The sequence below is a fragment of the Tamandua tetradactyla genome, chromosome 4 (genome assembly GCF_023851605.1).
Source record: "Tamandua tetradactyla isolate mTamTet1 chromosome 4, mTamTet1.pri, whole genome shotgun sequence".
NCBI classification, from domain to species: Eukaryota; Metazoa; Chordata; class Mammalia; order Pilosa; family Myrmecophagidae; genus Tamandua; species Tamandua tetradactyla.
This window is the reverse complement of record NC_135330.1, coordinates 58,858,066-58,875,067: the sequence shown is the minus strand read 5'-3', so window position 1 is coordinate 58,875,067 and position 17,002 is coordinate 58,858,066. Positions and strand designations below refer to the sequence as shown.

The 17,002-nt window shown below is 37.2% G+C and overlaps 1 protein-coding gene and 1 long non-coding RNA gene across 11 annotated transcripts in view; one reads left to right on the top strand and one right to left on the bottom strand.

Moving 5' to 3' along the window:
- NAV1 (neuron navigator 1) overlaps positions 1-17,002 on the bottom strand; it is a 277,062-nt gene that overhangs the window by 20,771 nt on the left and 239,289 nt on the right. For all 8 annotated transcript variants that reach the window (XM_077157383.1, XM_077157386.1, XM_077157387.1 and 5 more), the window contains one exon: positions 1,510-1,631. In XM_077157383.1, the coding sequence (XP_077013498.1) occupies positions 1,510-1,631 (122 nt within the window). The remainder of the gene's footprint in view (positions 1-1,509; positions 1,632-17,002) is intronic.
- LOC143680846 (uncharacterized) overlaps positions 1-17,002 on the top strand; it is a 38,574-nt gene that overhangs the window by 9,972 nt on the left and 11,600 nt on the right. The window lies entirely within an intron of this gene.

The following is a 17,002-nucleotide window of genomic DNA, read 5'->3' as shown; positions in this document are numbered from 1 at the left end:
AAATGAATTAAGCATTTTGGCACTGTTGGATTGTTATCAGTTTTATTTGAACAGTATTTTCTCTCCCCAGCACTACTGTAAGCTCCTGAGGCCTGAGATTATAGACTACGTTTCTCATTTCCTTAATAATACCTAGCACATTGCCAGGGTAGAGTTAGAATGTGCTTCAGATGTTTGGTTTGCAATGGAAATTCTGGGTCCACCTTCTGTTTGTCTTAGACTATACTCTAATATCTGAAATGTCTTTACTCCATGGATGTTCAGAGGGCTTCAGGCTTTGGCATGCTTGAGGGTACCCTAGACGGAACTATAGCCCTTACCAATTCTGGTTCATCCTACTCTAGAGCTAAATCCTTAGGCTAAGTAAAAACTGAACTGGCCTCTGGAAATTATGGTCAAGAAAACTTTCATTCAGTGACTCCCTTCCATTTTGGATTTTTAGGTTTGATGGGACCAAAAATAAAAAGCTTATTTTCTGGATAGGAGGAGTTCAATTTGCTTTTTACAACAGGCAGATTTTGTAATAGGATGAAATAGATTTGAATTTTGTTTCACCTTACCATTTGACCCCCAACCAGACCACTCCTCTGTCCTCATGTGGGGCAGCTGTGGATGGACCATGCAGTGGAGTGAGTTAGGAACTTTGGAATGGTTGTTACGGTTAGAGCTATGAGTGGCTGTCCTTTTTAGGGAGAGGGTGTTGCTCTGGAAGTGGGGAAGATATGGCAAAGGAAAAGAGGAAACGAGGAGAGGTGAACTGGGTCTCTTACCTCGTAGACCTGGAAAAAAATAGGGATTTGAAGTCAGCATTTTGAAGGGAGGGGGAAAAAAAAGAAGCAACACTTAATCACTCATTTCATATAGCTGGTAACTATCTGCACTATACAAAGGTCTGGGCTAGTATTACTGAACAGGGCATAGGGGAGCAAGAAGTCTCCATTTGGCAATCCTCTTCCTTTGGCAAGACAAGAAGAGGAACACTCCAGAACTGCCTAAGGAATTTCAGAAAGGTCATCCAAAGTCAGTTTAGGATTATCCAGGAAAAAAAAAATGTCTCTGGACAAGCCAAAGGTAATAGGAAAAGGATCCTTTTGAAATAATCTACAGAGTACCACAAATACCTCTCCAAAAATTGAACAAATAACCTCCAAAGAAGTTTCTAGAATGCACTGATTTTATTCTGAATGTGAATTCTTTATTCATAAAATCTCTCTGAAGCAAAGAAAGATGGGGGAATGGGGAGGGGACAGATAGGACATTCCCCCTGGGTATTTCCTGTTTCCAAATACATTTGACCCTAATCCGTAATGGAGAGCCTAAAGAAAGCTGATGTGTATAAGGTTTGGAGGAGTGGATTGGAACAAGTAGGGTATGACTGGAGTGGGGGAGGTGAGTAGGGATTTAGCAGACCTGGCTCTGAGCAGACATCAAATTGGGGCTTAGAAGGGATTACATTTTGGTTAATCCCTATGCTGAGGTGGAGTTTCCTCCTCCAAAACCATTACCTACCCAACTCTTTTTTTTCTTCTTCTTTGCATCAGCATCCTTGCCGCTGCCAATGCTGGAATGGCTGGTGATGCTGTTGAGGCTAGAAATGCTGTCTGAGGAGTTCTGTCTCTTGATCCGAAGTTCTAGAGGCCAGGTATAAGTGGGAAGAACACAGACAGGGCAGATTTAGAGAAGAGATGAGACTGAAGGCAAGTCTAATTGCAGAAGGAAGAGAGGAAAGGACCCAGCCAACTCCTAGGCCCATATTATTTGTCTTTTGGCCACTCAGTCAACAAACATTTATTGAGTGCCAATTATGTTTCAACAGAAGAAAATGCTAAAGGATAAAAAAGAAAAAATATCTCTGTTCTCAAGAAGTTCGCAGTCTAGTAGGAGAAATAGCAGTAGCAGGAAGTAGTGAACTCAGCTTGAGTAGGTCTGAAAAGGGCTTAACTAAAGCCCTCTACCATTTTATGAAGACATCAGCCTACTATTCTTCATGATTTTCTTCAGCAATGCTTGAGCCTGGTGGCTCAAGGCCAAGTATAACTACCCAAGTACCCTGCCTTTAAGTGAACAGCTTCAGTTTTCCCATCTTCTGGGCAGAAAACCATCTCAGAGAGGTGAGAAGTTTGTGGTGGCGCGCGCACACACACACACACACACACACACACACACACACTCCACTTTTCTACAGCAAGGAAGGAAAGGAGTAACAAAGGAGTAGATGTTTGGTCTTGAAAGAACAGAAGTTCTTCAGATGGAAACACTGGAAATGGTATTTAGGGCTAAAGAAAAAAGCATATGCAAAGACACTGCAGAAATATGGCTTTCTTTGAGGGAAGTATAGTTAGTCTGGAAAAGAAGCAGCATAGGGCACACACAAATCAGCAAGAATCCCTAATGTCTTTTTTTTTTCTTCCATCACATAGTTGTATATTCATCATCATGATTATTTCTTAGAACATTTGCCTCAATTCAGAAAAAGAGATAAAAAGACAACAGAAAAAGATTCATACATACCATACCCCTTACCCCCTCCCTTTCATTGATCACTAGCATTTCAATCTACTAATTTATTTTAACATTTGTTCCCCCTATTTATTTATTTATTTTTAATCCATATGTTTTACTCATCTGTCCATAAGGTAGATAAAAGAAAGCATCAGACATAAAGTTTTCACTATCACACAGTCACATTGTGGAAGCTATATCATTATACAATCATCTTCAAGAAACATGGCTACTGGAACACAGCTCTACATTTTCAGGCACTTCCCACCAGCCTCTCCATTACACCTTAACTAAAAAGGTGCTATTTATTTATTTATTTATTTATTTATATATATTTTTTATTAATCAAAAAAAAGAAAAGAAATTAACACAACATTTAGAAATCATTCCATTCTACACATGCACTCAGTAATTCTTAGTATCATCACATAGATGTATGATCATCATTTCTTAGTACATTTGCATCGATTTAGGAAAAGAACTAGCAAAACAGCAGAAAAAGATATAGAATGTTAATACAGAGAAGAGAATTAAAATAATAATACTAATAAAAATATATATATATATAAAAAGGAAAAAGAAAAAAACAAAAACAAAAGATACATACAAACAAACAAACAAAAAACTATATTTTAGGTGCAGCTTCATTCAGTGTTCCAACATAGTTACATTACACTTAGGTATTATTGTGCTGTCCATTTTTGAGTTTTTGTATCTAGTCCTGTTGCACAGTCTGTATCCCTTCAGCTCCCATTATCTTACCCTGTTTCTAACTCCTGCTGGTCTCTGTTACCAATGATATATTCCAAGCTGATTCTCGAATGTCGGTTCACATCAGTGGGATCATACAGTATTTGTCCTTTAGTTTTTGGCTAGACTCACTCAGCATAATGTTCTCTAGGTCCATCCATGTTATTACATGCTTCATAAGTTTAGTCTGTCTTAAAGCTGCATAATATTCCATCGTAGGTATACGCCACAGTTTGTTTAGCCACTCGTCTGTTGATGGGCATTTTGGCTGTTTCCATCTCTTTGAAATTGTAGATAATGCTGCTATAAACACTGGTGTGCAAATGTCCATCTGTGTCTTTGCCCTTAAGTCCTTTGAGTAGATACCTAGCAGTGGTATTGCTGGGTCGTAATCCATTCTGCCATTCTATGTCTTTTGATTGGGAAATTCAGTCCATTAACTTTTAGTGTTATTACTGTTTGGATAATATTTTCCTCTACCATTTTGGCTTTTGTATTATATATATCATATCTGATTTTCCTTCTTTCTACACTTTACTCCATACCTCTCTCTTCTGTCTTTTCGTATCTGACTCTAGTGCTCCCTTTAGTATTTCTTGCAGAGCTGGTCTCTTGGTCACAAATTCTCTCAGTGACTTTTTGTCTATAAATGTTTTAATTTCTCCTTCATTTTTGAAGGACAATTTTGCTGGATATAGAAGTCTTGGTTGGCAGTTTTTCTCTTTTAGTAATTTAAATATATCATCCCACTGTCTTCTAGCTTCCATGGTTTCTGCTGAGAAATCTACACATAGTCTTATTGGGTTTCCCTTGTATGTGACAGATTGTTTTTCTCTTGCTGCTTTCAAGATCCTCTCTTTCTCTTGGACCTCTGACATTCTAACTAGTAAGTGTCTTGGAGAACGCCTATTTGGGTCTATTCTCTTTGGGGTGCGCTGCACTTCTTGGATCTGTAAATTTAGGTCTTTCATAAGAGTTGGGAAATTTTCAGTGATAATTTCTTCCAGTAGTTTTTCTCCTCCTTTTCCCTTCTCTTCTCCTTCTGGGACACCCACAACACGTATATTTGTGCGCTTCATATTGTCATTCAGTTCCCTGATTCCCTGCTCAAGTTTTTCCATTCTTTTCCCTATAGTTTCTGTTTCTTTTTGGAATTCAGATGTTCCATCCTCCAGTTCACTAATTGTAGCTTCTGTCTCTTTAGATCTACCATTGTAGGTATCCATTGTTTTTTCCATTTTTTCTTCTTTGTCCTTCACTCCCATAAGTTCTGTGATTTGTTTTTTCAGATTTTCTATTTCTTCTTTTTGTTCAGCCCATGTCTTCTTCATGTCCTCCCTCAATTTATTGATTTGGTTTTTTTTTTTTTTTTTTTTGAAGCCTCTGGTTGGATAAGAATCAAATGTGCCCACAGAGGCTTCTGCCATGGACTGGGAAAAGAGATCTTTATTAAGTGAGTCTAGGTCTGATTCTTGGTAGAGGGAGTTGAACTCTTAAATGGCAGAGAAATGATCTTGGCCAGCAGAATTGAAATCTAGGCCTGTGGAGTTAGATTCTTGGCCAATGAGGTCGGACTCTAAAGGGAAGAGTCCATACCTTTGCAAGTGGAGTGGATGTCTCAGATGGTGGGTTGAAGTCATGATCTGCAGAGTAGATGCCTCAGACTCAGGGGATCAATTGGCTCCTGTTTTTTTTTTCTTTTTTTTATTAATTAAAAAAAATTAACAAAACATTTAGAAATCATTCCATTCTACATGTACAATCAGTAATTCTTAATATCATCACATAGTTGCATATTCATCATTTCTTAGTACATTTGCATCGATTTAGAAAGAGAAATAAAAAGACAACAGAATAAGAATTAAAATGATAATAGAGAAAAAAAAACCTATACCTCACATGCAGCTTCATTCAATGTTTTAACATAATTGCATTACAATTAGGTAGTATTGTGCTGTCCATTTCTGAGTTTTTATATCCAGTCCTGTTGCACAGTCTGTATGATTTGGTTTTTGAAGAGTTTTTCCATTTCTGTTCGTATATTCAGCATTAGTTGTCTCAGCTCCTGTATCTCATTTGAACTATTGGTTTGTTCCTTTGACTGGGCCATATCTTCAATTTTCCGAGCGTCATCCATTATTTTCTGCTGGTGTCTGGGCATTTGATCAGATTTCCCTGGGTGTGGGACCCGGCTGGTTGAAAGGTTTTTCTGTGAAATCTCTGGGCTCTGTTTTTCTTTTCCTGCCCAGTAGGTGGCGCTCGTGGCGCTCGTCTGTCTGCGGGCCCCACCAGTAAAAGATGCTGTGGCTCCTTTAACTTGCCAATCCGAATCTTGCAGTCGGCCCGGGAAACCGCGGGTGGAGGGGGGGGGTCGCCGGCTGCCGCGGCTTGGGGGAGTGCCGGTCCAAATTGCCCAGCTGGCCCGAGACGCCAAGCGTGGCGGGAGGGCCCCACTATCCAACGTTCCTAGTCAGACTGGGGAGCCACGTGCGTGGAGGGGACCCCAGTCGCCAGCCGCCCCAGCCGGGAAAACGCGCGCCCCTCGGGTATCTCACCGCAGCGGATTCTCCCTGCCCATTCAGCCGTTCCAGAATGGGGTACGCTGTCTTTTTGGTCTCTGTCGTGGCTCCGGGAGCTGTTTCATATTGTTTCTGTTTCTTTAGTTGCTGTTCTGGAGGAGGAACTAAGACCCGCGCGTCTTACTAAGCCGCCATCTTCTCCGGAAGTCCTTATTGTCAGGTGCTATCTATTTAATGCGTAAGAATAAACTCCAGGATAACTTCTCAACTGTTTGGAATCTCTCAGCCATTGACACTTTATTTTGTATAATTTCTCTCTTCCCTCTTTCAGTCAAGAAGGTTTTCTCAATACCTTGATGCTGAGTCCCAGCTCATTCTAGGATTTCTGTCCCACGTTGCCAGGGAGGTCCACACCCCTGGGAATCATGTCCGATGTAGAGAAGGGTAGGGCAGTGAGTTTGCTTGTCATGCTGGCTGAGAGAGAGAGGCCACATCTGAGCAACAAAAGAGATTCTCTTGGGGGTGACTCTTAGGCCTAATTTTAAGGAGGTTAACCCTTTGCAGGGTTAAGTGTCATATGAACAAACCCCAAGACTGGGGGCTCAGCCTACTGCTTTGGTGTTCCCACTGTTTGTGAGAATATCAAGAATTCTCCACTTGGGGAAGTTGAATTTTCCCCCTTTCTCACTTTTCCCCCAAGGGAACTTTGCAAATATTTTTTTTATTCACTGTTTGTTCTAGTTTGCTAGCTGCTGGAATGCAATATACCAGAAATGGAATGGCTTTTAAAAAGAGGAATTTAATAAGTTGCTAGTTTATAGTTCTAAGGCTGAGAAAATGTCCCAGTTAAAGCAAGTCTATAGAAATGTCCAATCAAAGGCATCCAGGGTAAGATACCTTGGTTCAAGAAGGCCGATGATATTCAGGGTGTCTCTCTTATCTGGAAAGGCACATGGCAAACACAGTCAGAGTTTCTCTCCCGGCTGGAAGAACACATGGTGAGCAAGGCGTCATCTGCTACTTTCTCTCCTGGCTTCCTGTTTCATGAAGCTCCCCGGGAGGTGTTTTCCTTCTTCATCTCTAGAGGTTACTGGCTTGTGGGCTCTCTGCTTCTTATGGCCATGTCGTTCATCTCTGCTCTCTCTGAATCTCCTTCTTTCTCCAAAATGTCTCCTCTTTTTCCTCTTTTATAGGATTCCAGAAACTTATCAAGACCCACCCAAATGGGTGGAAACTATCACCTAATCTAGTTTAACAACCACACTTGATTAAATCACACCTCCAGGGGATGATCTGATTACAGTTTCAAACATATAGTATTGAATAGGGATTATTCTACCTTTATGAAATGGGATTTTGATTAAAACATGCTTTTCTAGGGTCCATACATCCTTTCAAACCAGCACACTGTTCAAATCCTTTTGGGATTTATTGAGGCATCACTCTGGACAAACCTACAAAATCTCATGCCCTACTCAAGGTTCCATATACTTATGGTGCTCAATTAAACTGTCCACATAAGTTATATTAGGAAATGCACTAGTCAAAATATAAATTTTGTACCAAATAAACATTTTTTGCTTTAGTCTCACACATACATTAAAATTTTAAAATATTAATTACCATCTATTTTCAACACCCTGCATTACTGACATTCCTTTGTTCTTGTGCAAAACATTTTAAAATTTGTACATTTAGTCACTATCATTATACACTCTAGGCATTCCTAGATTATACCATCTCAGTCTTTATCATATATCTTTCCTTCTGATTTCATTTGTGCCCCCAGGCCTCCTCCCTCCATCATTCTCACATTCAGTGTTCTAACATTATTGTATTACAGTTAGATAGTATTGTGCTATCCATTTCTGAATTTTTACGGTCAGTCCTGTTGCACAATCTGTATCCCTTCTGTTCCAATTACCAAATATCTACCCTATTTCTATCTCCTGATAACCTCTGTTCTTAACTGAAATTCTCCAAGTTCATTCATTAATGCTAGTTCATATCAGTGAGACCATATAGTATTTGTCCTTTTGTTTCAGGCTAATCTCACTCAGCATAATGTCCTTAAGGTCCATCCATATTGTTACATACTTCATAACTTTATTCTGTCTTACAGCTGCATAATATTCCATTGTATGTATATACCACAGCTTGTTTAGCCACTCATCTGTGGATGGACATTTGGGCTGTTTCCATCTCTTGGCAACTGTAAATAATGCTGCTATAAACATTGGTGTGCAAATGTCTGTTTGTGTCTTTGCCCTCATGTCTTCTGAGGCTGTTTCCATCTCTTGGCGATTGTAAATAATGCTGCTATAAACATTGGTGTGCAAATGTCTGTTTGTGTCTTTGCCCTCGTGTCTTCTGAACAGATACCTAGTAATGGTATTGCCAGGTCATATGGCAATTACTTAGCTTCCTGAGGAACCCCCAAACTGCATTCCACAGCGGTTGCACCATTTGACATTCCCACCAACAGTGGATAAGTGTGCCTCTTTCTCCACATCCTCTCCAGCACTTTTGTTTTCTATTTTATTGATAATAGCCGTTCTGGTGGGTGTGAGATGATATCTTATTGTGGTTTTGATTTGCATTTCCCTAAGAGCCAGGGAACTTGAGCATCTTTTTATGTGCCTTTTGGCCATTTGTATTTCCTCTTCTGAGAAGTGTCTGTTCAAATCTTTTGCCCATTTTGTAATTGGGTTGTCTGTCTTTTTCTTGTTGAGTTGAACAATCTCTATATATTCTGGATACTAGATCTTTATCTGATATATCGTTTCCAAGTATTGTCTCCCATTCTGTAGGCTCTTTTTGCTTTCTTGATGAAGTTCTTTGATGCACAAAAGCGTTTAATTTTTAGGAGTTCTCATTTATTTATTTATTTCTTCAATGCTTGTGCTTTGGGTGTAAGGTCTAGAAACCGCCTCCTATTATAAGATTTATAAGATATTTCCTTACATTTTCTTCTAACAGTTTTATGGTCTTAGATCTGATGTTTAGGTCTTTGATCCATTTTGAGTTAACTTTTGTATAGGGTGTGAGATATGGATCCTCTTTCATTCTTTTGCATGTGGATAACCAGTTCTCTAGACATCACTTATTGAAGAGACTGTTCTGTCCCAGGTGAGTTGGCTTGACTGCCTTATCAAAGGTCAGTTGTCCACAGATGAGAGGATCTATATCTGAACACTATTCGATTCCATTGGTATATCTATCTTTATGCCAATACCATGGTGTTTTGACCACTGTAACTTCATAATACACCTTAAAGTCAGGTAGAGTGAGACCTCCAAGTTCATTTTTCTTTCTCAGAATACTTTTAACTATTCAGGGCACCCTGCCCTTCCAGATAAATTTGGTTATTGGTTTTCCTATTTCTGAAAGTAAGTTTTTGGAATTTTAATTGGTATTGTGTTGAATCTGTAAATCAATTTAGGTAGAATTGACATCTTAACTATATTTAGTCTTCAATCCATGAACACGGTATGCCCTTCCATTTATTTAGGTCTTCTGTGATTTCTGTTAACAATTTCTTATATTGTTAAAATATATAAATAAAATAAATATTTTATTCTTTTGGTTGCAATTTAAATGGGATTTCTTTCATGAGCTCTCCCTCAGATTGTTCATTACTAGTGTGTAGAAACACTATAGATTTTTGAGTGTTGATTTTGTAACCTGCTACTCTGTTGTACTCATTTATTAGCTCTAGTAGTTTTGCTGTGGATTTTTTGGGGTTTTTGCCGAATGTCTTTTAAAGGAAATCTGTCTTTGTGCCATAGGTAATAAGCAGCAAAAATTCTGAAGCAAGGGCATAATGAGATTTTGAAAACCTTTTTATTTTGAAATAACTACAGATTTATAGGAAGTTGTGAAGCAACGTATAGGGAAATCCTATGTACCTTTTTAGTCAGTTCCCCTAATGTTAATATTCTGCATAACTATAGTACTGTGTCAAAAAATTTTTAGAGAGCTCATTATATTAACAATGAGAAAGATGAATTGGAAGGAAACTAGACTAAAAGTAGGTGATTAGTTAAGGGACTGTTAGCAATTGTTTTCCTACAAAGAATATCTGCTAAGTAAATGTAGTGGGCATTATTTGGCTATTCTCTGATTCTTTCCATGACCAGAAATGGATCTTAAAACTCTAATTTTCCCTTCACACAACAGAGTAAGCAAGGCATTAGGATACAATGTTGGAACTACCAAAGCTTATAAAGCAGATGAAAAAATGCTTTGTTCAGTGATTATTAAACTAAGTTTATGATACAGAGTACTTCTAAATTTTTTAAAAGGTGTGTAAAATTATCAAAAGAATGAAGTAAAGAATTTTTCATTTGTATAAAAAAGAATATGTGAATCCATATGTTTGTTTGTATATGCATATAAAATTATTTCTGGAAGGATCCATAAGAAACTGTTGGTGGTAGTTACCTCTGGGGACTAGAATTGGGGAGTGTGGGTCACGAACAGGAGAGAGTCTTTATATTTCACCACATGTCCTCTTGTATAGTTTACATCAGGGGTCAGCAAGCTTTTCCTATAAAGAACCAGGGAGTAAGTATTTTAGGCTTAACGGCCATTTAATTTCTGTTTTGTTTATTCAGCTCTGCTGTTGTAGCATGAAAGCAGCTATAGACAACATGTAAATGAACGAGTATGGCTGTATTCTAATAAATCTTTTAATATATATATTTTTTGTATGCTGTTTGGCGGGGTCACATTAAATTCTTTTCCCACGTGAGTATCCCATAATTACAGCACCATTTGCTGAGTTCTGTTTGTTTGGTTTTGTTGCTATTGGTGGTGGTTTCTTTGTTTGTTTGGGAAGTACATGGGCCGGGAATTGAACTTGGGTCTCCCGCATGGCAGGCAAGAATTCTACCACTGAACTACCCTCGTACTCCACTGTAATAAATCTTCCTTTACAAAAGGTGGTGGGCCAGATTTGGCTGGCAAGACATAGTTTGCCAACTCCTAGTTTCCATTTTCCCCCAGAGCATGTATTGCTTTTATGATAGAAATGAAAATTGGTTAATTAAAAATAAAGTGCAGTGTAGCAAAATAAGTGTGTGTATCTGTCCATCATCAGTTATTTGGGGGGTTCCATTTAGTGGTGAGCCTATGGATTATATATTTAAAAAATGCTCTATTGTACATTTAAGATTAAAGTGTATGTTGTAGATTCAAACAGTTTTCACAAAGTTAGGAAAACTTACGTGTACTTTGAATTTTGTACAATGTACATTTGCACCTATTTAAAAATTAAAACAAAGCTAGGTATCATTACTTTAAACATTAGACTCTGGATGCTTCTAAAAAATTTCAGTCAACATGAACTGAAGATAAAATGAAAACTCCTGGTAAAAGACGTGATTCACTTATTCAACAAATACATATCACATATCATGGCACTGGAGACCAAGGTCTACTTGAGAAACTAGAAATAGCTAGTTCACTTATGAGCTTGGTTTGAGCAAGTTACTTACTTTCACTGATCTTATTCCCCTTTTCTATAAAATATACTGTTCCAGTTTGCTAGTGCCAGAATGCAATATACCAGAAATGGAATGGCTTTTAAAATGGGGAATTTAATGAGTTGCTAGTTTACAGTTCTAAGGCCAAGAAAATGTCCCAATTAAAACAAGTCTATGGAAATGTCCAATCTAAGGCATCTATCCAGGGAAAGATATCTTGGTTCAAGAAGGCTGATGAAGTTCAGGGTTTCTCTCTCAAGTAAGAAGGCACATGGCGAACACAGTCAGGGTTCCTCTCTCAGCTGGAAAGTCACATGGCGAACACGGTGTCATCTGCTAGCTTTCTCTCCTGGCTTACTGTTTTATGAAGCTCCCCGGGAGGCGTTTTCTTCTTCATCTCCAAAGATCCCTGGCTAGTGGACTCTACTTCATGGTGCTGCAGCATTCTCTGCTCTCTCTGAATCTCCCACTCTTCAAAATGTTTCCACTTTTTCAGGACTTCAGAAACTAATCAAGACCCACCCAGATGGGTGGAGACATGTTGTCATCTAATCCAATTTAACAGCCACTCTTGATTGGATTACATCTCCAGGGAGATGATCTGATTACAGATTCAAACATACAATATTGAATAGGGATTATTCTGTCTTTATGAAATGGGATTTAGATTAAAACATGTCCCCCTTTTCTAGGGGACATACATCCTTTCAAACCAGCACATATACCTTACAGGGTTGTTATCTATGATAAATTAATATATATAAAATTCTTAGAAAAGTGCTGGCACCTAGAAATACTCAGGAAATGCTGGCTGTTACTATTAGTATAGTTGGAAAATGGAGTATACGAGAAATGATGATATATGAGGATAGAAAAGAAAGGCATCTTTCTTTTAAATGAGAAAGATGATAGTACTCCACGCAGAAGGGTTTGGAATTTATTCTTTTCCCCTCTAACTTGTTTTCCTGAAATGTTTCAAACACACAGAAAAACTTAAGGGATAATATAATGAACACCCATATGTCCTCCACTTAGATTCAACAATTGTTTCTATTTTGTTAATTTGTTTTTACTCTACACACACACACACACACATAAGATTGATCTGAAAATAATTTGCAGATATCATGATACTTTACTTCTAATACTTCAGGATGTACTTTCAAAGAAATAAGAACATTCTCCCACAATATAGTTATCACACCTAAGAAAATTAACTAATTCTTTAAAAAAAATTAAATCATTTTTTTAATTAGAAAAGTTGTAGGTTTACAGAAAAAGCATATAGAAAATATAAAGTTCTTATATACTTTCCTCACACAGTTTTCCCTATTATTAACACCTGGAATTAGTGTGGTACCTTCATTACAACTGATAAAACAATTATTAAAATTATACTAAAAACTACAGTCCATAGTTTACACTAGGGTTCACTGTTTGTGCTGTACAGTCCTATCTTTTAAAAATTTATTCTAGTAATGTATATATTCCCTAAAATTTCCCCTTTTAATCACATTGAAATATGTAATTTAGTGGTGTTAATTAAACTCACAAAATTGTGCTACTATCACCATCATCCATGACCAAAACTCTTCCATCACACCACAGAGAAATTCTATTCCAATTAACCATTAACTCCCCATTCCCTATCCCCACTCCAGCTCCTGGTAACCTGTATTCTAGTTTCTGACTCAGTGAATTTGCTTATTCTAATTATTTCATATCAGTGAGATCATATAATATATATCCTTTTGTATCTGGCTTATTTCACTCAGTATGGTATCTTCAAGGTTCATCTATGTTGTTGCATATGTCAGAAACTACATTTCTTTTTTCGACTGAATTATATTCCATTCTATGTATATACCACAATTTGCTATCCATTCATTGGCAATTGTGAATAATGCTGCTATTAACACTGCTGTGCAAATATCTGTTTCAGTCCCTGCTTTCAATTCCTTTGGGTATATACCTAGAAGCGGGGTTGCTGGGTCATATGGTAATTCTATACTTAACTTTCTGAGGAACTGCCAAACTGTTTTCCACAGTGGCTGTACCATTTTACTTTACCACATACAATGAACGAGGGTGCCTATTTCTCCACATCCTCTTCAATACTTATTATTTTCTATTTTTGTTTTTTTTAATAGTAGCCATTCTAGTGAGTGTAAAATGGTTTTGTGATTTTCATTTTCATTTCCCTAATGCCTAATGATGTTGAACATCTTTTTATGTGCTTTTTGGCCATTTGTATATTATCTTTGGAGAAATGTCTCTTCAGGTTTTTTGCTCATTTTTAAATTGGATTGTTTGTCTTTTTGTTGTATAGTTGCAGGATTTCTTTATATATTATGGATATTAAATTCTTGTCATATATATAGTTTCCAAATAGTCACTCCCATTCTGTAAGTGATCTTTTTATTTTCATGATGATGTCCTTTGATGCACAGAAGTTTTTAATTTTGAGAAAGTCTTATTTATCTATTTTTTTTTTCTTTCGTTTGTGCTTTTGGTGTAAAGTGTAAGAAACCATTACCTAACACAAGGTCTTGAAGATGCTTCCCTATGTTTTCTCCAAGGAGTTTTATAGTTTTGATTCTTATATTTAAGAGTGAGAACCATTTTGAGATATATTTGTATGTGATGTGATGTAGGGATCCATCTTCATTCTTTTGCATATAGACATCCAGTTTTCCCAGCACCATTTGTTGAATAGACTAGTCCTTCCCCATTGATTCAACTTGGCACCCTTGTGAAAAATCAACTGGTCATAAACGTGAGGGTCCATTTCTAAATTCTCAGTTCAATTCTATTGTTCTATGTCTGTCCTTGTGCTTGTACCATGATTTGTTGATTACTGTACCCTTGTAAAAAAATTTAAAGTCAAGAAGTGGGAGCCTTCCACCTTCATTCTTTTTTTTTTTTTCCAAGATGGTTTTGGCTATTCAGGGCCCCTTACTCTTCCGTATAAGTTGATCATGACTTTCTTTTCCATTTATGCAAAGGAGACTATTGGGCTTTTTGACTGGGCTTGAGTGCATTGACTCTCCAAATTGCTTTGGGTAGAACTGACATCTTAACAATATTTACTCTTCCAATCCATGAACATGCAACGCTATTCCAGTTACTTAGGTTTTCTTTGATTTCTTTTAGCAATGTTTTGTGGTTTTCTATGTGTAAGTCCTGTATATTCTTGCTTAAATTTATTCGTAGATATTTATTTGCTATTGTAAATGGATTTTTTTTCTTGATTTCCTCTTTTTTTATATATGGAAAGGGCTGTTATTTATTGCAAAACATAATTATATAGCAAATTCCAAGGTCAAATAATTTTTAAAAACACATTTTAAAATTTAATGTCTTAGGCCAAAGTCTCAGTTACTTTTTGGAGATTTCAGAACTATCAGGGCCAGAAGAATGCTTTTCCTTTTTTCTCTTCTTTTTTCCCTTTTTGTGATGTTTTCCTTTTTTTTTTGACTTGCTCTTCTTTTCTTTCTTCTGATATTTTTGTTTCTTTTGTTTTGAAGTGTCCTCATCAGTGGAACTGGATGAATAAGACCTTTTCCTTTTTTTTTTCAATTTGATTTTCTCCTTATTTTTTTCTTTTTTCTTTTCCTCTTCTTCATTTATTCTTTTTTCTTGTAATGCCTGCAATTTATTCAGTTCCTCATTCTCTTCATCACTATCTTCACTGCTTGTGCTGCTCACATCCAAAACTATGTCCCTTTTGGGGTCTACTCGGAGAAAATTGCGGCATTCGAAAGTCAGATGACCAGAGTAGCCACATTTTTTACATCCTGCTCTGATACTGTCCTAGTTGCAACCCCTGCGGGACGTCTTAGGAAGACAAAAGTTGTGGGCGGGTAAGGCTCTGAAGCACTTAGACTGCAGGGTTCACAGGTGGCAATTAGTACCCTTTAGACACAGAATCTGGGATTGCCATGGTGCTGGCAACAGGGGGTTTAAGGGTGCGCGCGCGTCCCACCAGCGCGGGGACAACGCCCAGCCCAGGCGGCCTCGTCCTCTCCGCAGCGCCGCCGAAGCTCCTTGATTTCCTCTTAATATTGTTCATTACTATACATACTTGGGATAAATCCCACATGATCACGGTGTATAATTCCTTTAATATGCTATTGGATTTGGTTTGCTAGTATTTTGTTAAGGGGTTTCTGCATCTATATTTATAAAGGATATTGGTCTGTAATTTTCTTTTCCTGTGGTATCCTCCTCTCTTCAGTTTTTAGAAGAGTCTGAGTAGGATTCGTGTTAACTCTTGAAATATTTAGAAAGATTGACCAGTGAAGTCACCTGGTCCTGGGCTTTTCCTCTTTACAGTTAATTGAATTGTTGAGATCTTCTGTTTCTTATTGAGTGTAGGTAATTTGTGTGTTTCTAGGAATTTGTCTATTTCATCTAGGTTATCTAATGTGCTGGTATACTCTGTTTCATAGTATCTTCTCATTTATTTATTTGATTTCAGGAAGTTATTTTATTTAATATTACTATATCTGCCTATAGTTTTTTTTTTACCATTTTTTGTTGTAAAAAAAATATATATATATACATAAATTTCATATAGAAAAGAATGAAAAAAGCAATAATTTTCAAAGCATACTTCAACAAGCAGCTATAGAACCGGTGCCAGAGTTTGTCATGGGCTATCATTCCCTTATCTCAAATTTTTCCTTCTAGCTGCTCCAAAACACTGGAGCTTTACCAGAGTCATAATAATGAAATCATACAATATCTGTCCTTTTGTGTCTGGCTTATTTCACTCAGCATTATGCCCTCAAGGTTCGTCCATATTATCATGTTTTGGAACATCATTTTGTCTAAATGTTGTATAATATTTCTTCGTATGTATATAAACACATTTTGTTTATTTACTTGTCTCTTGATAGGCACTTGGATTGTCTCCATCTCTTGGCAATTGTGAATAGTGCTGCTGTGAACATTAGTGTGTTAATGTCTGTTTGTATCACTGCCCTCAACTCTTCTGGGTATATACTGGGTATTTGTATTGCCAGGCCATTGGGCAACTCAATATTTATTTTTTTGAGGAATCAGCAAATTGACTCCCACAGTGGCTGAACCATTATATATTCCCACCAGCAGTGAATAAGTGTTCCAGTTTTTTCACATCCTCTCCAACATTTATAGTTTCCTGTTTGTTTAACAGCAGCCATTCTTATAGGTGTGAGGTGATATCTCATTGTCATCTTCATTAGCATCTCCCTTACAGCCACTGAAGATAAGCAGCTCTTCATGTACTTTCTAGCATCTGTATTTGCTGTTCAGAAAAGTGCCTATTCATTTTCTCTGCCCATTTTATAATTGGGTTGTTTATTCTTTTATTGTTGAGCTGTATAATTTTTTTATATACATAGGGTATCAAACCTTTATCCAATATGTGGTTTCCACATATTTTCTCCCATCGAGTTGGCTGCCTCTTCACCTTTTAAACAAAGTCCTTTAGGCACAGAAGCTCTTGATCTTAAGGAGTTCCATTTGTCTATTTTTTCTTTCGCAGCTTGTGCTTTAGGTGTAAAAGTTTAAGAAGCTACCTCCTGTTACTAGATGTTGAAGATGTTTTCCTACATTCTCTTCCACAAGTTTTATGGTACTGGTTCTTATATTTAGGTCTTTAATCCATTTTGAATTAATTTTTGTATAGGGTATAAAGTAGGGGGGGTCCTCTTTCATTCATTTAGCCAATGAAATCCAGTTTGCCTATGCCCATTTATT